This window comes from Schistocerca nitens, chromosome 11, assembly GCF_023898315.1.
Source record: "Schistocerca nitens isolate TAMUIC-IGC-003100 chromosome 11, iqSchNite1.1, whole genome shotgun sequence".
NCBI lineage: Eukaryota > Metazoa > Arthropoda > Insecta > Orthoptera > Acrididae > Schistocerca > Schistocerca nitens.
The window spans coordinates 176,960,567-176,981,260 of NC_064624.1; the positions used below are offsets into that span (position 1 = coordinate 176,960,567).

At 49.4% G+C, this 20,694-nt stretch overlaps 1 protein-coding gene across 1 annotated transcript in view; it reads left to right on the forward strand.

The window, feature by feature from the left end:
• LOC126213052 (probable cationic amino acid transporter) overlaps window positions 1-20,694 on the forward strand; it is a 717,466-nt gene that overhangs the window by 524,740 nt on the left and 172,032 nt on the right. The window contains exon 5 of the mRNA XM_049940623.1: window positions 17,411-17,619. Within this exon, the coding sequence (XP_049796580.1) occupies window positions 17,411-17,619 (209 nt within the window). The remainder of the gene's footprint in view (window positions 1-17,410; window positions 17,620-20,694) is intronic.

Here is a 20,694-nt window from a genome sequence, read left to right on the forward strand (position 1 = left end):
TTTTTTTGTGAACTTCCTAATGGGGGAATATTAATGAATGTAGTACCAGAGGTGGCTTTTAATGTTATGCAGAGTCTCTGAAAATTTCATTCATTTATCTATGATAGTTTCTGCTATAATAGGGCGTATGTACTGAAAATTTTAATTTGCGGCAAATTGACTTTACAGAAAAAACTTTTGAAATTTGTTATTTAGAGTTAATTAAAACAGTCCTGCTGTATATGATGGCCCTTCTTTGCTAGCAGGTCTTCCAGCTTCTTTTTCACCTTCCTGGATGTTTGTCTTGCTTTCTTGGCCATATTAGATGGAGACCTGTATGCATCGGCTATTCTCATTTTATCGCAGTGTTGCAGCCCAGTGATCATATTTTGACCAGGATTAATTCCTAGCTTTTTCAGTACCCAACACTTACCAATATTACCACAATTGAATGTAATAACAGCATGAACTCCTATTTTCATTGTCTGCGTGCCAAAAAATACAGTTTTAGGAAGGCAGTTCCAAATTATGCTGTCGAAACATTCATTTGGGTTCTGTGTTTGCCCATGCAGACAATTCCTTAGAAGGTCAGGATGAGCCAAGTCTCTGAAAATAGGTTTAATTGCTGTAATAACAGCACCAGGAAGAGAATGCTGGTGAGAATAAGATCCTTCAGTAGCCTGAGCCCTATTGTATTTGCACCACGAACTTTCACCTGACGGACACAATCCATGACATGGCTTATCGTGAGTAGAGGAGTTATGGAAGAATATCGCCCAAACATCTCTCTTCACTGCCTCCAGATTTTCTTTATTTCTCCTAATTTTCTATAAGAACTAATCGTAATCACACTTGAACAAAACTAACCGCGTGTTTGAAAGCGTGTTGTTTACAAACAGCAGAAAGAAAAGAACACCGACCGTTGCATTTCAAGGATAGGCAACACACTCGGGAGTAAAAAAAAATCCCTAACGTGCAGTGTTGGGGATATAAAGATCTAAAATGTATGCAGAAAAGTGGCTGACCGAAAATTGACTCGGCACATAAACACACATGGTAGGAAAATGGTCTTTAAATGCTCGAAAATTTTTTTTTCAGGAAAATCCATTTCAGAGTAATAAAACCTTAATCTATCCTGCAATTGGGCACCATGTCAAATGCTTCCCGGAAATCTAGAAATGTGGAATCTCTCTCACTCCATTCTCAACCATTGCTTTCCTTCCTGCGTCTCGACTCTTATTACGGTCGTCTGGTTTCTATACAAGTTGAAAATAACATTTCGCTCCCTGTTTTTTAGCCGTGCTACCTTCAGAATTTCAGAGAGAGTACGACAATCAACATTGTCTAAAGCAGGGATCCCCAAAGTGGTCGATATCGACGAGGTCTAAAAATCGACCCCTATTAAATTAACACAAGTTCTTATTTAAAACTTTCAAGATAGGCCCCCTTATTCATAATAGTCTGCTAACTTAAAGCATTGCTAATTCTCACTCTGTCTTCTTCTATTGACCTAAGTCAGAATGAAAAATAACACTCTGTAGCAGCTGTTTTAAGTTAGCGGACCATTATGAATAAGGGCGTTGATCTTAAAAGTAGGTAATTTGGCCATGGGGGTCTGAGGTAACAGTTCATTTTGGAAAAGGGGTCACTTGTCCAAAATAGTTTGGGGATCCCTGGTCTAAAGCTTTCCCTAAATCTGCAAACGCTATGAACGTAGGTTTGCTTTTCCTTAACCCGTCTTCGGAGATAAGACGTACGGTCAGTATTGTCTCACGTGTTCGTCCATTTCTACGGAATCCAAACTGATCTTCCCCGAGGTCGGCTTCTACCAGTTTTTTCCATTCTTCTGTAAAGGATTAGTATTTTACAACCGTGACTTATTACAGTGAAAGTTCGGTACCTGCTTTCTTTGGAATTGGAAATATTAAATTCTTTTTGGTGTCTGGTGGTATTTCGCCTGTCTCATACATCCTGCACGCGAGATGGAAGAATTATGTCATAGGCTATCAGTAATTCTGCCTGTCGAGTGCCTACAGGTAAGTCGAGGAACGTGGTAGCTTACTTTGATTCCTCTTCCAGTCAGCGAAGTTTCTGGGAAATCGGGTATTGGCATTTCCCGTGTTCTCGCCAGTCTCACAAGACTGTTCATTCCTGTAATGGCAGTGTTACTTATAATCCGTGTTGATTGCAAAATATTTATTCACATGACCGGTTTCGGTTCCTCTAGAACCACCTTCAGATCTGAAATGACGATTGTTTTGGTTAGCAGGAGAGCCAACACCGTGTTACTAGAGGAGGCCGAAAGGCACGCGTTTTAGCTCACGCAGGCTGGCGTGAGGTCTGGAACAGGACAAGGAAATTAGAATTTAGAAAAACGGACGTAGCTGGTGGAATACTTAACTATAATAAATTAATGGTGAACGTCGGCCTGAACGGTACATGAATCAATATCAATAGTAACTGATAATGGCGCCTTGCTAGGTCGTAGCAAATGACGTAGCTGAAGGCTATGCTAAACTATCGTCTCGGCAACTGAGGGCGTATTTTGTCAGTGAACCATCGCTAGCAAAGTCGCTTGTACAACTGGGGCGAGTGCTAGGGAGTCTCTCTAGACCTGCCGTGTGGCGGCGCTCGGTCTGCAATCACTGATAGTGGCGACACGCGGGTCCGACGTATACTAACGGACCGCGGCCGATTTAAAGGCTACCACCCAGCAAGTGTGGTGTCTGGCGGTGACACCACAACAATGATACTAATTAAGTATTCCACAAATGGAAGCCTATTTCGTCTTATCTGATCAGCATAAAATGTACCAGAACGTACCTGATATTTCGGCTTACAGGAGTAACACGTCCACATTCGGCAACCATCACATTAAATTGGTTGGCAGAATGCACGTCATTTATATTAATTATAAAACTATTGCCGACAGGTGGCGTCCGGTAGATTTGTTACATTACATATGGACATATTGTATTAAGTAGGTTTTTCTAACAAGGGAACCTCCCCATCGCACCCCCCTCAGATTTAGTTATAACTTGGCACAGTGGATAGGCCTTGATAAACTGAACACAGATCAATTGAGAAAACAGGAAGAAGTTGTGTGGAACTGTGAAAAAATAAGCAAAATATACAAACTGAGTAGTCCATGGGCCACATAGGCAACATCAAGGAGAACGTGAGCTCAGGAGCGCCCTGGTCCCGTGGTAGCGTGGGCAGCTGCTGAAAGAGAGGTCCTTGGTTCAAGTCTTCCCACGAGTGAAAGTTTTACTTTCTTTATTTTTGCATAGTTATTATCTCTCCGTTCGTTCATTGACGTCTCTGTTCACTGTAATAAGTTTAGTGTCTATGTTTTGCGACTGCATCTCAAAGCCGTGCGATTAGTAGACGAAAGGACGTGTCTCTCCAATCGGAACCGAAAACATTTGGTCGCAAGGTCATAGGTCAACCGATTCCTCCACAGGAAAACACATCTGATATATTCTATACGACACTGGTGAGGGCATGTGCGTCACACGACAGGAATATGTTGTCGACCCAACTAACTTGTACACTTGGCGAATGGGTAAAAAGATTCTTCTACCTTGCCCGATTTAGGTTTTCTTGTGGATGTGATAATCACTCCCAAAAAAGTGATGAAAACATAAGAGTTTGTCACGTAAACTGAAAATAAAAAATTAAAGTTTTCACTCGATGGAAGATTTGAACCAAGGACCTTTCGTTCCGCAGCTGCTCACGTTACCACGAGACCACGGCGCTCCTGCGGTCCCAGTGTCCTTGATGTTCCCTATGTTCCCATGAACTACTCAGTTTCTATATTTTGCTTATTTTTTCACAGTTCCACACAGCTTCTTCCTGTTTTCTCGATTAATCTGTGTTCAGTTTTTCAAGGCCTATCCACTGTGCCAAGTTATAACTAAATCTGAGGGGGGTGCGATGGGGAGGTTCCCTTGTAAGTTGCTTTAATCTGTAAAAATACTTAGTTAAGATCTATAGTTGTCAAGGTGAAATCTGTACTTGTCAAAATTAAAATACACAATATAATTATCGTTTTTGTACGAACGCAAACAAAGGGCGATTTCTATATCCTTGGCTCTGGTGTAGACTTTCTTTTCCTCCATGGTCAGCTTCCGTGGTTCCCGCTATTTCGATGTTGTGCCGATCCGTTCAGTCGTCTGACGTACACCGCCGTGGGTAAGACAGCCGTGCAGGAGTGCCCGTCAACGACGCCAGGCGCTGCACGCATCTTCCAGCTTATTCACAGTCCACCATCTCTCATACAATACGCATCAGTGACCATTTCAGTAAGTCGTCATAAACACTAAAATAGGCGTTGTGATTGAACTCGCTTTGCTCGTTGAGGATTAAATCCGGATCTTTATTTTTGTGGGTGTATACAGGGTGTTACCAAAACGTCGGCCAAACTTTCAGGAAATATTCCTCACACACAAATAAAGAAAATATATTATGTGGACATGTGTCCGGAAACGCTTAATTTCCGTGTAAGAGCTCATTTTAGTTTCGTTAGTATGTACTTCCTCGATTCACCGCCAGTTGGCCCAATTGAAGGAAGGTAATGGTGACTTCGGTGCTTGTGTTGACGTGCGACTCATTGCTCTACAGTACTACAGGCACTATCAGCAGTTGATTGGCCTCCACGGGTACACTTCTGCGAATGGTTCATCCGACAATGTGTCAATCCTCATTTCAGTGCAACTGTTATCTTTACGGATGAGGCTTCATTCCAACGTGATCAAATTGTAAATTTTCACAATCGACATGTGTGGGCTGACGAGAATCCGCACGCAATTGTGCAATCACGTCACCAACACAGATTTTCTGTGAACGTTTGGGCAGGCATTGTTGGTGATGTCTCGTTTGGGCCCCACGTTCTTCCACCTACGCTCAATGGAGCACGTTATCATGATTTCATACAGGATACTCTACCTGTGCTGCTAGAACATGTGCCTTTACAAGTACGACACAACATGTGGTTCATGCACGATGGAGCTCCTGCACATTTCAGTCGAAGTGTTCGTACGCTTCTCAACAACAGATTCGGTGACCGATGGATTGGTAGAGGCGGACCAATTCCGTGGCCTCCACGCTCTCCTGACCTCAACCCTCTCGACTTTTATTTATGGGGGCATTTGAATGCTCTCGTCTACGCAACCCCGGTACCAAATGTAGAGCCTCTTCGTGCTCGTATTGTGGACGGCTGTGATACAATACGCCATTCTCCAGGGCTGCATCAGCGATTCCGTGCGACGGAGGGTGGATGCATGTATCCTCGCTAACGGAGGACATTTTGAACATTTCCTGTAACAAAGTGTTTGAAGTCACGCTGGTACATTCTGTTGCTGTGTGTTTCCATTCCATGATTAATATGATTTGAAGAGAAGCAATAAAATGAGGTCTGACATGAAAAGTAATCGTTTCCGGACACATGTCCACATAACTCATTTTCTTTCTTTGTGTGTGAGGAATGTTTCCTGAAAGTTTGGCCGTGCCTTTTTGTAACACCCTGTATTTCAACTTCTTCTAAAATGTCAAGAAACCGTCCCTTATGAGCTCTATGTAAGATGTCTAAGTTTTGTTCAATGTTCGTGACTGAGTGCACCGAAATAGCGGGAACCACGGTAGCTGACCACGGAGGAAAACAAGTCTACACCAGCGCCGTGGATATAGAAATCGCCCTATGTTTTCTATCGTACAAAAACGATAATTATATTGTGTATCTTAATTTTGACAAGTACAGATTTTAACCTTGACAACTATAGATCTTAACCAAGTATTTTTAGAGATAAAAGCAAATTAGAAAAACCTACTTAATACAGTGTGTGCGTATGTAATGTAACAAATGTACCAGACGCCACCTGTCGGCAATAGTTTCATAATTAATATAAATGACGCGCATTGTGCCAACCAATTTAATGTGAAGGTTGCTGAGTGTGGACGGGTTACTCCTGTAACCGACATTGCAGGTACGTTCTGGTACATTTCATGTTGAACAGATAAGACGAAATAGGCTTCCATTTGTGAAATAGAAAATTAGTATCATTGTCCTTTCAGATCTGAAGATGATTCTAGAGGAACCGAAACCAGTCATTTGAATAAATATTTTGCAATCAATGACGGATTATAAGTAACATTGCACCAAAAAGTGATTGCGGTATCCCTGCAGACATTATGTCTGTTTTTGCAAAAATCCTATAATTATTCCTCGCTTTCACAGAGGATAGGGCTGTGGCCAGCGAATCACGCCATTAATATCCTTTCACCCTGATTGTTGAATAAAACGTTCTCGGTTTTCCAGTCGCCTCAATTCGAATAAAATCCTCGAGCTTTCGATGGCCATCCCCGCCATCGTCGTCAGGAGTTCACTGACTGCCCGGGCTATTTTTTTTTCTTTATTGTATTTCAATTCCCCATCGGGGCGGGCTCGCAGCTGCATATGCGCTGCTCTGCAGCCGAAAGACATAGAACAAAGAATAGAAGACATTTAAAAATAACAAAGGAGAGAATATGGTGAACATAGATATAGAAAATGGGGGAACATCATGGGAGGCAATAGACAAAAAACGGGGTGACTGTAAAATGGAGATAAAAAACTGTTTAAAAGTAGCACACACAAAAAGCCACACACTGCGACAATTAAAAGAACACAAGGCACAGTATGACTGGAGCATAAAAGGTATCGACGGATGGCGTAGCACATAACAAACACTGACGGCGAACCTCAAGGCAGTACACAATTAAACTCACACCTCTTGATGCACAGGAGAAACAGCACTAAACACAACATTGATGTGGCACACTGACGATGATCAAAACAGAGGATCTGCCAGGTGCAAGGAGGTGAGGGAGACTGGAAGAAGGGAGGAAGAGATGGAGATGAGCGGGCAGCGTGCTGAAGAGGGCCAGGTAGGGAGGGATGTGGGAAGGAAAGAGGCAAGTATGGGGTGCAGGGTCTCAGGGGAGGGGGGGATCGAGGAAAATCCGCTCTGGGAGAAGGTGGGAAGAGGAAAAAGGGGGGCCCTGGGGAGGGGGGGGGGAACAAGGCCAGGTTATAGTTGGAAGGAAGGGTAGATGTCACGGCGAAGTTCGTCATCTGGGAGGGGGAGGCGTTGGAAATTGCCCTGATGAAGGAGATGGAGGGTGTGGAGGCGGAGAGAGGGATACAGCGATAGAGGCGCGGCAACGGGCGGGGGGTGGAGAGGAAGGAGGAAACCAGAGGGTGGGGGGGATCAAGCCTGCGAACAATGTAAAGGGCGCGGAGATGTTGGAGGAACAGGAGGAGGTGGGGGAAGGGGATCAGTTCATACAGGAGCCGTGTGGGGGATGGAAGGCGGATACGGAAGGCAAGGCGGAGTGCATGGCGTTCAAGGATTTGGAGGGCCTTGTAAAAGCAGGTGGGGGCGGAGATCCAGGCTACGCTGGCATAACAGAGGATAGGACGGATGAGGGATTTGTAGGTGTGGAGGATGGTAGAAGGAAGCAATCTCCATGTCCGGCCAGACAGGAGTTTCAGAAGGCGGAGGGCTTTCTGCTGGACGGTCTGGAGATGAGGGGTCCAGGTGAGGTGTCGGTCAAGGGTGAGGCCAAGGTATTTCAGGGTGGGGGTGAGCTGGATGGGACGACCATAAAGGGTGAGGTAGAAATCATGGCTAAAGGAGCGAGTGGTGCGGCCTATGATGATTGCCTGGGTTTTGGAGGGGTTGAGACGGAGGAACCACTGGTTACGCCAAGTGGTGAACTGGTTAAGGTGGGTTTGGAGGGTACGTTGAGACTGTTGAAGGGTAGGATAGAGAGCCAGGAAGGCAGTGTCATCAACATACTGGAGAAGGTGGACTGGTGGGAGTGGCTTGGGCATATCAGCTGTATACAAGAGATAAAGGAGAGGGGAGAGGACAGAACCCTGTGGAACACCAGCCGTGGGATAAAAGATACGGGAGTTGGTGTTGTGGAGGGTGACATAGGAAGGACGGTGCAAGAGGAAGGAAGCGACCAGACGGACAAAACTGATAGGCAGGGCATAGGTTTGACGTTTAAAGAGGAGACCGGGATGCCATACACGGTCATAGGCATTGTGGAGGTCAAGGGAAACATAAATGGCAGAGCGACGGGAGTTGAGCTGGAGAAGGAGGGCCGGAAGCCACACTGGGTAAGGGGGAGGAGGTGGTGTTGAGCAAGGTGCTGATGGATACGGCGGGAGAGGATGGATTCAAAGACCTTACTGAAGACGGAGGTGAGGCAGATGGGGCGATAGGAAGAGGCGGCAGAAGGGGGTTTGTTGGGTTTGAGGAATAAGAGGATGTGGGAGGTCTTCCACAGGTCAGGGTAGAAGCCAGTAGAGAGGATGACATTATAGAGATGGCCGAGGACACTCAGGAAGGAATAGGGGCTTTCTCGAAGGTGACGGTAGGTGACACAGTCGTGACCAGGGGCCGTGTTGCATTTGGACCGGAGGATAAGTTTGATGTCTTGTGCTGTGATGGGAATGTTTATGTCGTAGGGGGGCAACTGCCCCAAGTTCTGGAGGCTAGGAGCAAGTGGAGTGACCGAGGTATCGGCACATTCCATGATGGTGGGGAAAAGAGAATAATCAAAGTGGGGATCATCGGGGATAGAGAAGACCTCGGAAAGGTGGGAAGCGAAGTGGTTGGCCTTACTGAGATTGTCAGGAAGGGGGTGATCGTTATGGAGGAGGGGTAGTGGGGAGCGGAAAGGGAGCCAGTAAGGCGATGGAAGGCGGACCAGTACTTGCAGGAGTTGATAGGGAGGGTGGCGTTGAGTCGTGTGCAGGTCTGGCGCCAGTCTCGGCGTTTTGCTGCTGTAATAAGGTTCCGCATGTGTCGCTGTATTTGCCGGTGGCGTTGGAGTGTATCCCTGTCACGAGTGCACAGGAAGGAGCGATAGAGGTGGCGGGATTCACGGAGGAGGAGGACAGCCCGCAGAGGGAGAGTGGGACGGTGTGGGTGGATGGTTTTAGTAGGAACATGGGCCTCCACGGCGTCAGTAATTATCTTCTGAAGGAAGGATGAGGCATGGATGATGGCGTCAGGATGGCGATAGGTAAGAGGGTGGCTTTCGACCTGGGTGGAGATGGAGTCCCGGTAGGCATCCCAGTTGGCACAGTGATAGTCATAGACGACCTTGGGAGGGGGTGCAGGTTGCAGAGCCGGAGGGGGGCGGTGAGCAGACGTTATGGTGAGAAGGACAGGGAGGTGATTGCTACCTGTGGGGTCAAGGATGGCGACAGCGATATGCCCAAGGAGGTTGGCGGAGGCAATGACAACATCAGGGGTGGTGTCACTTTCGGGTTGGGTGTGCTGGGGAAGGGGAACAAGGTCACCTTGGATTGTGGAGAGGAACTGATGCCACCGCCGAAGGGCAGCAGGAGTGCGGCTAAGGATGTTGAGGTCAGCAGCAATCACATAGATGGAGAAGGTGTGGTCAATGTGTGAGATGAAGTCATAAGGAAGAGGAGCAGGGGAGCGGACATAGATGGTGGCACAGGTAATGGTGAGTGAGGGGAAGAAGACGCTAAGGATAAGGTGTTCAGTGGGGTCATTGAGGAGGGGTTGTGGCCGGATGGGGATATGCTTAAGGTGGCCAATCGCGACTGCACCCTGCGCACGAGGACTACGAGCGTCAGTGCGGTGGAGGATATAGGGAGAGGTGCGGATAGAATGGTGGGGCTGGAGAAAGGTTTCGTTCAAGAGGAAGGTGTCGACCTGGTGGTGGGAGAGGGTGTGCATGAGGAGGTATTTGTTGGAGCGGAAGGAGCGAATGTTCTGGAAGAGGATGCGATGTTCCGCGCCATGGCGGGAAGGAGGGGGGGAAAGAGAGGGAAGGGAAGAGACTTAAACTAGGGTGTCGAGGTGGGTGAAGGTGAAGTGGGCTTGGTTGTGGGAGTAAGTGGCGAAGGTGTTCAGGTGGAAAACGGAGCGAGCGGCAAGGGAGATTTGTTGGAAGGTGTGGGGACACTGAAAAGGGTGAATGTTTTGGAGTACAACGGTAAGGAACCGGATGATGTCCTCGGCCGTGGGGGGTGGACGGAGGGAATTGTTGGGATGGACAGGGGGATCGACAGGACGAACTGGGTCTGTAAGCTCAGTGGTGGCTGGAGGGGGTTTAGCTTTACACTTGTGGGAGTAGGTGGGATGGGGGCCATTGTAGGTATTACAGGAAGGAGGAGCAGCGAGGTTGGGGCAGTTCTTAAGAAAGTGGGAGGCCTTGCAATGGGGACAGGTGGGGGGGTTTCTGCAGTTGGGAGTCAGGTGGTCATTGTACATCAGGCACTGCTGTCAACGGTAGGATTGGGGAGGGGATTTGGAGGATTCAACAGTGTGGCAACGGTGGTATATGAGGGCACCCTGGGTGAGGAGATGGTCAATGGATGGGGCGGACTCAGAGAATACCCGCATGAGGTAGGATTGGGAGTTGACAGGACAAAGGTGTGGAGTGTGGGGGCAGAGGTATGGGTGGCAGGAGGAGGGGTGGTGTCCATGGTGATGGCAGGGGGAGGGGGAGGTGGTGTTGAATTTTTGTGGGAAGTGGCGGGAGCAGAGTCGGTAAGGACGCGCTTTTGGGGTTTTTTGGAGATTGGAGGCTGGGAGGAGGGGAGAGGGACGGGGAGGAGAGGGAGGTGGCGGGTGGCTGGTCCCTGTGGCGTAGTGGAGGCGCTGGGAGAAGCAGCCGGTTCAGTGGTGACGACGGTGGCTCGGCGCGACGTGATTCGTGCGGGAGATGCAGAGGACGAGGCGACAGGGTGGGTGAGAGAGGGCGGCAGCAGAGGCGGCAACAGAGGCGTACGTGAGGGCGGGGGTAGTAGTGGGAGCTGTTGAGGGTGTGGAGGCTGGAGGAAGGGTGGGTATACAGCAGGGGAGGAGATAGGGGGATGGGTAAGTGGGTGAAGGGGAGGGGAGGTGTAAGAGGGAGGCCAGGGGCGGCACTCCAGGAAGTGACTGTGGGAGAGGGGGAGGTGTAGATGACAGTGGAGGTGGGAGTACTCATTACAGACGAACGGCGACGGACAGACGGACGGGCAGCAGGCGGCGGCGTCGGCGGCGATGGTCGGCAACGAACAGACGGACGGACAGCAGGCAGCAGCGGCGGGGGCGGCGGCGGCAGCGGTTACGGCAACGGCGACGGACAGCGAGCAGGCAGGCGGACGGACGGACGGACGGACGGACGGACGAACAGCTACAGCAGCAAGCGGCGGGCGGGCGGGCAGACAGGCAGACAGACAGACAGACAGACAGACACAATCTTCGAAGACGGAGATTCCACCCTGAGAGTAGCCCAGGCTTTGCAATCTGACGCTTTCGAAGGAGGGGATCCAACCCTCTAGATGCCGGGGCTGTTTTTTTTTTTTTCCTTTATTGTAATTTTAATCACCTATACAGGCGGGCTGGCAGCAGCATAGTACGCTGTTCTTCAGCCTTAAGTGGAACAATAACATGACATAGAGGCGATACAAACAATACAAAAAACGGCGGGCAAAAAATGGAGATACAAAAAAACAATAAACAAGAAGCCGTTCACGTTGGACGATAAAAACACTAAAACTTGTTGACACGGCGCACAAAACACGGAGAAAGGCGACAGCACATGTGAACAGTTGAGTTGTAACTGCATGAAACACAAAACGAAGCACACACACTAGACACTGATGGCGATGATCTCCGGCGCGCGAATGTTCACTATGCGTGTGCGAGTCCGGGGACCTGCCAAGAGAGGAGGAGGAGGAAGGGGAGTGGGAGAGGGGAGAGCAGAGATGCCACAGGCAGAGGAGAAAAGGGGGGAGGGAGGAAGGGGGAGGGGAAGCCCGGGGGAAGAGGGGTGGAGGGAGGTGACGGGGAAAAAGGAAAGAGAAGGGAATGGGAAGGGAAGGGAAGGGAGGGAGGGTGCCTAAAGGAAAGGACACAGGAAGTGGGGGGGGCAGGGTCAAAGTTGATAGGAGGGGTAGATGGAGGGGAGGAGGACATCATCAGGGAGGGGGAGCTGGCGGAAGCCACCTTGGGAGAGGGTAAGGAGGGTGGAGAGATGGAGACCAGGTGGGACGTGGGCATACAGGCGCGGCAGCGGGCGGGGGTGGGAGAGGATCGGGGAGACGAGCGGGTGAGGAGGGTCGAGTTTACGGGAGGTGTACAGGATCCGTATCCTTTCAAGGAAAAGCAGGAGGTGGGGGAAGGGGATGAGATCATACAGGATCCGCGTGGGGGAGGGGAGACGGATGCGATAGGCGAGGCGGAGAGCATGGCGTTCAAGGATTTGGAGGGATTTATAAAAGGGAGGGGGGGCGGATATCCAAGCCGGATGGGCATAACAAAGGATAGGGCGGATGAGGGATTTATAGGTGTGGAGGATGGTGGAGGGGTCCAGACCCCACGTACGGCCAGAGAGGAGCTTGAGGAGATTGAGTCGGGACCGGGGCTGTTACGGTCTCTCGCTTATATAGGCACGATGACAACATCAGCAGCCAATCAGATCGACCCAATGTGGCGCGCGCGTGTAAGCCGATCTGGGCATCTAGCGGAGCTGTTGCCCGTGGCAGCAACGGTGACGTCACGTGTCGCCAGGGACAGGCGCCACGTTTGAAACTGCCGCTCCCTCGTCGCGCATCTGTCTCTGCTTTCTTTCGATGTCCAACGCCCGCCACCATGATCTGCTGAGTGTGCATCCCCGGTCTCTGATGAAATTGTTGTTGTTTAAACGAATCCGCTTCCTTTATAACGGAGTAGCAATGTGTAGACGTATGAGCCAACACTTTCGTGTTTTCGAACTATTTTTATGTCCGTTTTCTAGGCAATTCTCCGCTATGGCCGCCGGCCGGGGTGGCCGAGCGGTTCTAGGCGCTATAGTCTGGAACCGCGCTACCGCTACGGTCGCAGGTTCGAATCCTGCCTCGGGTATGGATGTTTGTGATGTCCTTAGGTTAGTTAGGTTTAAGTAGTTCTAAGTTGTAGGAGACTGATGGCCGCAGAAATTAAGTCCCATAGTGCTCAGAGCCATTTGAACCATTTTGAACCGCTATGGCCGACTTGTCAAGCTCACTTTGTTTTATATGGCGCTTGTGCTCAGTACAACGCTCCGCAACGGTGCGAATTGTTTATCCGATATACGTGCTGCCACATTCACAGGGTACACCACACACACCGGACACTCGAAGAGCAATGTCGTCATTAACAGGACGCAACATATATCGTATCTTGGGGGCGGGCCGTAACACTGGTCTTAGCCCATGTTTCTGCAGCAGACGTCCTAACTCACTGCTAGTTGTTCCTCATTATGGGAGGAAAATAGTCCGTTTAGCCTCTTCTATTGATTCACCAGGTGTCTTTCGTCGGCGGCCCTTTAAAGCGTTTGCGATGTCTCTTTTGCTGTATCCATTTTCCCCGAAAACACGTTTTAAGTTCTGCAATTCAGACTGTAGGTGGTCGTCGTCAGAGATAATCTTAGCTCTATGAACCAACGTGTTCAGGACAGCTTTCTTGTGTACAGGGTGGTGGAAACTATTGGCGTTCAACGGACATAAAATACAGTTCGGAAATACGAAAGAGTTGGCTCATGCGTCTACATATTGGGACTCCGTTATAAAGGAAGCGGCCGAGATTCGTTTAAACAACAACGATTTCAATAGAGGCCATGGATGCACACTCAGCAGGGCATGGGGGCGGGTGCTGGACATCGAAGAAAGCAGAGACAGATGCGCGACGCGGGAGCGGCAGTTTCAAACGTGCCACCTGACGTCACCGGTGCTGCCACGGGCAACAGCTCCGCTAGATGCCCGGGTCGACTTAAACGCGCGCGCCACATTGGGTCGATGTGATAGGCTGCTGATGATGTCATCGTGCCAATGCAAGCGAGAAACCGTAACAGCCCCGGCACGTCATGGACCGAACAAATACCTCTGTTCCTCCCCTTGCTCCTAGCTTCCAGTACTTGGGCCACACCCCACCATCTGCACTTAACACTCCCATCACTACACAGGACATCAGCTTCACACTCCGCACTAAACGCAACACTGCTCCCGGCCACGACTGCATTACCTACCGACACCTCAAACACTGCCCTCCCTCCTTCCTTTCCGTCCTTGCCACCCTCTACAATGTCATCCTTGCCACTGGCTTCTATCCCGACCTGTGGAAAACCTTCCGTATCCTGATGTTCTCCAACCCAACAAGCCTCCATTGACGCCTCTTCCTATCGTCCTATCTGTCTCACGTTGCTGTTCAGCAAGCTCTCGGAATCCATCCTTTCACGGTGCATCCATCACCACCTCCGCCAAAACCACCTCCTCCCCAACACCCATAGTGGCTTTCGACCTTCTTTCTCTGCCGATGACCCACTCCTCCGCCTCACTCATCTCCTCTCCCTCCAGCTTAACTCCCGTCGCTCTGCCATTTTTGTCTCCCTCGACCTCGGAAAGGCCTACGACCGTGTCTGGCATCCCGGTCTCCTGTTTAAACTCCAAACCTACGCCCTTCCTGTCAGCTACATCCGTCTGATGGCTTCCTTCCTCTCCCGCCGCCCCTCCTATGTTACCATCCATAATGCCAATTCCCGCACCTTCTACCCCTCTGCAGGTGTGCCCAACCACCCTCCCCCCCCCCAACTATTCCACCTCTTGCAATATGCCGATGACACCTCATTCAGCCGGCCGCGGTGGTCTAGCGGTTCTAGGCGCTCAGTCAGGAACCGCACGACTGCTACGGTCGCAGCTTCGAATCCTGCCTCGGGCATGGATGTGTGTGATGTCCTTAGGTTAGTTAGGTTTAAGTAGTTCTACGTTCTAGGGGACTTATGACCACAGATGTTGAGTCCCATAGTGCTCAGAGCCATTTAAACCATTTGAACCATTGAACACCTCATTCATCGCCCTCGCTCCTACCCTCCAACGGTCCCAATGCCTTCTCCAGAATCACCTTGACCTTTTTGCCACTTGGTGTAACCGGTGGTTCCTGAAAACCAATTCTTCCGAGACCCAGGCAATCATCGTAGGTCGTACCACTCGCTCCTTCCGACTCCTGGATTTCTCCCTTACTGTCTGTGCCCGTCCTGTCCACCTCACCCCCACCCTCACCTACCTTGGCCTCACCATTGACCGTCACCTCACCTAGATCCCTCATCTCTGCTCCATGCAATCCAAAGCCCAGAACCGCCTCCGTCTCCTCAAACTCCTCTCTGGCTGGACATGGGGGTTGCACCCCTCTACCATCCTCCATACCTATAAATCCTTAATCCGTCCCATCTGTTATGCCAGTCCCACCTGGATATCTGCCCCCCCCCAAATTCAATAAGTCCCTCCAGATCCTTGAGCGTCATGCAATCCGCCTCGCCTTCCGTATATGCCTCCCGTCCCCCACGCGGATCCTCTACGACCTCATTCCTTTCCCCCGTCTGCTCCTATTCCTCGAACATATCCGCATACTCTACACCTCCCGCCGCCTTCATCCTCCTCACCCCCTGGTTGCTCCTCTCCCATCCCCACCACTGCCACATCTTCACTGTTGTGTCCCCCGTACCCTCCATCTTACACCCTTCATCTCCTTTCCCAAGGTGGCTTCCATCAACTCCCCCTCCTGAATGATGCCCTCTCTCTCTCCATTTATCCCTCCCATCAACTTTGATTCTCACTCCCCCTCCTTTCCTCTCCTTTTCCCAGGCTCGCTCTCCCCCCCTTCCATCCTCTTTTTTTTCTCCCATCTACCGTCTCTCTGCCCCCCTTGTCTCCCCCGAGGCCCATTTGCATTTCCCTCCTCTGCCTTTTCCCATTTCCTCTCGTGTCTGCCCTGCCCCTCACCCCCTTATGAGTTCTCTCCCTCCTTTGGTTCCCCACCCCTTTCGTTCTTTCCTCTCCTCCCTCCTTGTCTTCCCCCTCATCCAGTGCCGACATTTTCGTGCAGTGTTTTACAGTGTCTTCCGTGTTGTATGTCTTTTGGGAAGTGTTGCCAATGGCCGTCATACTGTCGCTGGGTGTGATTTTTTTATCTCTTGTGAGCAGAACCCAGACTGTCGCCATGTTTTTTTAATTGTGTGTCTACTGTGTTACTTGTCTGCTTCGTGTGTATTTTATTAACATTGCCAACCCCTTTTCCTTTATGTTTGAACTTTCCACAATTTTCCGCCGTTTTACAATTTAAGTCACCGTTTTATCGCGTGTTTTTCTTGTTTCTTTTCTTCTTACGTTTTTAAAAAGTCTTTAGGCTGTAGAGCAGCGTAATAAGCTGCTGACAGCCTGCCCCCTCCAGGGGGGAATCGAAATACAATAAAGGAAAAAGAAAAACAGCCCTGGCAGTCAGTCAACTCCTGACGACGATGGCGGAGATGGCCGTCGATAGCTCGAGGATTTTATTCGAATTGACGCGGCTGGAAAACCGAGAACGTGTTATTCAAGTATGCTGTTGCGAAAGACTCCGAGGAGACATCCTGATTAATGACACACCGGAATCTTCCTTTTGTTTCCTCGATTGCTTCTTTGGTGCAGAGGTTGGACAGTAGCAAAGAAAGACTACAGTCTCCAGAATGATATTTTTACTCTGCAGCGGAGTGTGCGCTGACATGAAACTTCCTGGTAGGTTAAAACTGTGTGCCGGACCGAGACTCGAACTCGGGACCTTTGCCTATCGCGGGAAAGTGCTCTACCAACTGAGCTACCCAAGCACGACTCACGCCCCGTCCTCACAGCCTCACTTCTGCCAGTACCTCATCTCCTACCTTCCAAACTTAACAGAAGCTCTCCTGCAAACCTTGCAGCACTAGCACTCCTGAAAGAAAGGATATTGCGGAGACATGGCTTAGCCACAGCCTGGGGGATGTTTCCAGAATGAGATTTTCACTCAGCAGCGGAGTGTGCGCTGATATGAAACTTCCTGGCAGATTAAAACTGTGTGCCGGACCGAGACTCGAACTCGGGAGGTTGTACCTTTCGCGGGCAAGTGCTCTACCATCCTTTCTCTCATAAGTGCTAGTTCTGCAAAGTTCGCAGGAGAGCTTCCGTAAAGTTTGGAAGGTAGGAGGCGAGATACTGGCAGAAGTAAAGCTGTGAGGACGGGGCGAGTCGTGCTTGGGTAGCTCAGTTGGTAGAGCACTTTCCCGCGGAAGACAAAGGTCCCGAGTTCGAGTCTCGGTCCGGCACACGATCTTAATCTGCCAGGAAGTTTCATTCTTTCACCCTGATTGTTAATGACACGTATGAGTTGTTCTTTTGTTTCCTTGACTGCTTCTGCAATGTGTAGGTGGAACAGCAGCAGAGAAAGAGTACAGTGCCTTACCAGTGGTTTTGCTCATGAGAAGCAGTGTGCTAGTTTGGAGTTGACGCGGGGTCCGTATTTTAGCAGTACGGCGCACAATAGGGAGGGGCCTCAGCGACAGGGTAGTGTTGTGTAGAGCGCCGCTGATGCCGACGTGGACGGCGCCGCAGGTCGGCCGCCGGACTTCCTGGCGTGCCTCATCACGCTGCTGATGACGCTGGTGATGGCGGCCGGCGTCAAGAAGTCGCTCATCTTCAACAACGTGCTCAACGCCATCAACCTCGCCGTCTGGGTGTTCATCATGTCGGCCGGCCTCTTCTACGTCGACGGCCGCAACTGGTCCGAGTCCAAGGGATTCCTGCCCTTCGGCTGGTCCGGGGTGAGTCCGCTCAGCTCTCTCGTGCGCAGCACATGTGTGCCTTTACTTTTGTAGACGTAGCTGCAAAGTCAACCCGTTTTTAGCTCTCTAATACACTTTACCGTAAAATTCAACTATCTGGTAATAAGTATAAGTTAGCGCAAAATAGGTGTTTGCCTACTGTGACGTACTGTGCAGTAATACACTCTTGAAACCTCCTGGCAGATTAAAACTGTGTGCCGGACCGAGACTCGAACTCGCGATGTTAGCCTTTCGCACGTAAGTGCTCTGCCGACTGAGCTACCCAAACACCACTCAGTACCTCCCTTCACAACATTATTTCTGCCAGTACTGTACAGGGTGGTCCATTGATTGGGACCGGACCAAATATCTCACGAAATAAGCGTCAAACGGAAAAACTACACAGAACGAAACTTGTCTAGTTTTAAGGGGGACACCAGATGGCGCTATAGTTGGCCAGCTAGATGGCGCTACCATAGGTCAAACGGATATCAACTGCGTTTTTTTAAAATAGGAACCCCCATTTTTATTACATATTCGTGTAGTACGTTAATAAATATGAATGTTTGAGTTGGACCACTTTTTCCGCTTTGTGATAGATGGTGCTGTAATAGTCACAAACATATGGCTCACAATTTTAGACGAACAGTTGGTAACAGGTAGGGTTTTTTAAAATTAAAATACAGAACGTAGGTACTTTTGAACATTTTATTTCGAAACTACAATGAAATGAACACCCTTAGCTGCTTACAGGCGTTGACATACGTCAACGGGGACAGATGAAAATGTGTGCCCCGACCGGGACTCGAACCTGGGATCTCCTGCTTACATGGCAGACGCTCTATCTATCTCAGCCACCGAGGACACAGAGGATAGTGCGAATGCAGGGATTTATCTCTGGCACACCTCCCGGGTTCAAGTCCCGGTCGGGGCACACATTTTCATCTGTCCCCGTTGACGTATGTCAACACCTGTAAGCAGCTAAGGGTGTTAATTTCATTGTAATTTCGAAATAACATGTTCAAACGTACCTACGTTCTGTATTTTAATTGGCCGGCCGGAGTGGCCGAGCGGTTCTAGGCGCTACAGTCTGGAGCCGCGCGACCGCGACGGTCGCAGGTTCGAATCCTGCCTCAGGCATGGATGTGTGTGATGTCCTTAGGTTAGTTAGGTTTAAGTAGTTCTAAGTTCTAGGGGACTGACGACCTCAGCTGTTAAGTCCCATAGTGCTCAGAGCCATTTTTTTGTATTTTAATTTTAAAAAAACCTACCTGTTACCAACTGTTCGTCTAAAATTGTGAGCCATATGTTTGTGACTATTACAGCGCCATCTATCACAAGGCAAAAAAAGTGGCCCAACTAAAACATTCATATTTCTTTACGTACTACACGGATATGTAATAAGAAATGGGGGTCCCTATTCCAAAAAACGCAGTAGATATACGTTTGGCCTACGGCAGCGCCATCTAGCGGGCCGACCATAGCGCCATCTGGTTTCCCCCCTCAAGCTAGACGAGTTTCGTTCTTTTTAGTTTTTTCGTTTGACGCTTATTTCGTGAGATATTTAGCCTAGTCGGGGATCAATGGACCAGGCTGTATATAGGTCCAGTCGCATTTATTTGACCACCAGTCGGAAGCCCCAGTAACCACCTTTTGCAGTAGCGGACCACAGTAAGGCGTCAAGGAAGAGAGTCGCTGGGGTTCTGGAAGGTACCGACACGTACGTGGAGCCATGCCGACCCCAGAGCTGTGAACAGCTGTGGTAGGTTTCTCAGTTGAGGATCCATGCGAACAGCCCTGCTGAGGCGGTCCCACAGATTATCGAATGTCTTTCAATCCGGAGAGTCCGGTGGTCTAGGGAGTACGGGAATCTCATCCTGGTGCCATTTGAACCACACAAGTACACTCCGAACTGTGTGACACGTTCCATTGTGTTGCTGGTGACTGCCATCATGCTAAAGAAAAAGTAACTGCATGCGAGGGTGGACACTGTCCCCAGGGATAGATTCATATTTGTGTTGATACATTGCGTTTTCGAGAATGACGAGATCACCCATGGTATGCCACGAAGACATTCCCCAGATGCCGTCCGCGGTGGCCGAGCGGTGTTAGGCCCTTCAGTCCGGATCTGCGTGTCCACGAGACTCAGAAGGCCATAGACACGGTTTCCCAAGTAGATGCCGTGTTTCTTGACTTTCGGAAGGCGTTCGATACAGTTCCCCACAGTCGTTTAATGAACAAAGTAACAGCATATGGACTATCAGACCAATTGTGTGATTGGATTGAAGAGTTCATAGATAGCAGAACGCAGCATGTCATTCTCAATGGAGAGAAGTCTTCCGAAGTAAGAATGATTTCAGGTGTGCCGCAGGGGAGTGTCATAGGCCCGTTGCTATTCACAATATACATAAATGACCTTGTGGATGACATCGGAAGTTCACTGAGGCTTTTTGCGGATGATGCTGTGGTATATCGAGAGGTTGTAACAATGGAAAATTGTACTGAAATGCAGGAGGGTCTGCAACGAATTGACGCGAGGTGCAGGGAATGACAATTGAATCTCAATGTAGACAAGTGTCATGTGTTGCGAATACAAAAAAAGAAAGATCCCATATCATTTAGCTACAGTATAGCAGGTCAGCAACTGGAAGCAGTTAATTCCATAAATTATCTGGGAGTAGGCATTAGGAGTGATTTAAAATGGAATAACTATATAAAATTAATCGTCGGTAAAGCAAATGCCAGACTGAGAGTCATTGGAAGACTCTTAGAGAAATGCAGTCCGAAAACAAAGGAAGTAGGTGACAGTACGCTTGTTCGCCCACTGTTTGAATACTGCTCACCGGTGTGGAATCCGTACCAGACAGGCTTGATAGAAGAGATAGACAAGATCCAACGGAGAGCAGTGCGCTTCGTTACAGGATCATTTAGTAATCGCGAAAGCGTTACCGAGATGATAGATAAACTCCAATGGAGGACTCTGCAAGAGAGACGCTCAGTAGCTCGGTACGGGCTTTTGTTGAAGTTTTGAGAACATACCTTCACCGAGGAGTCAAGCAGTATATTGCTCCCTCC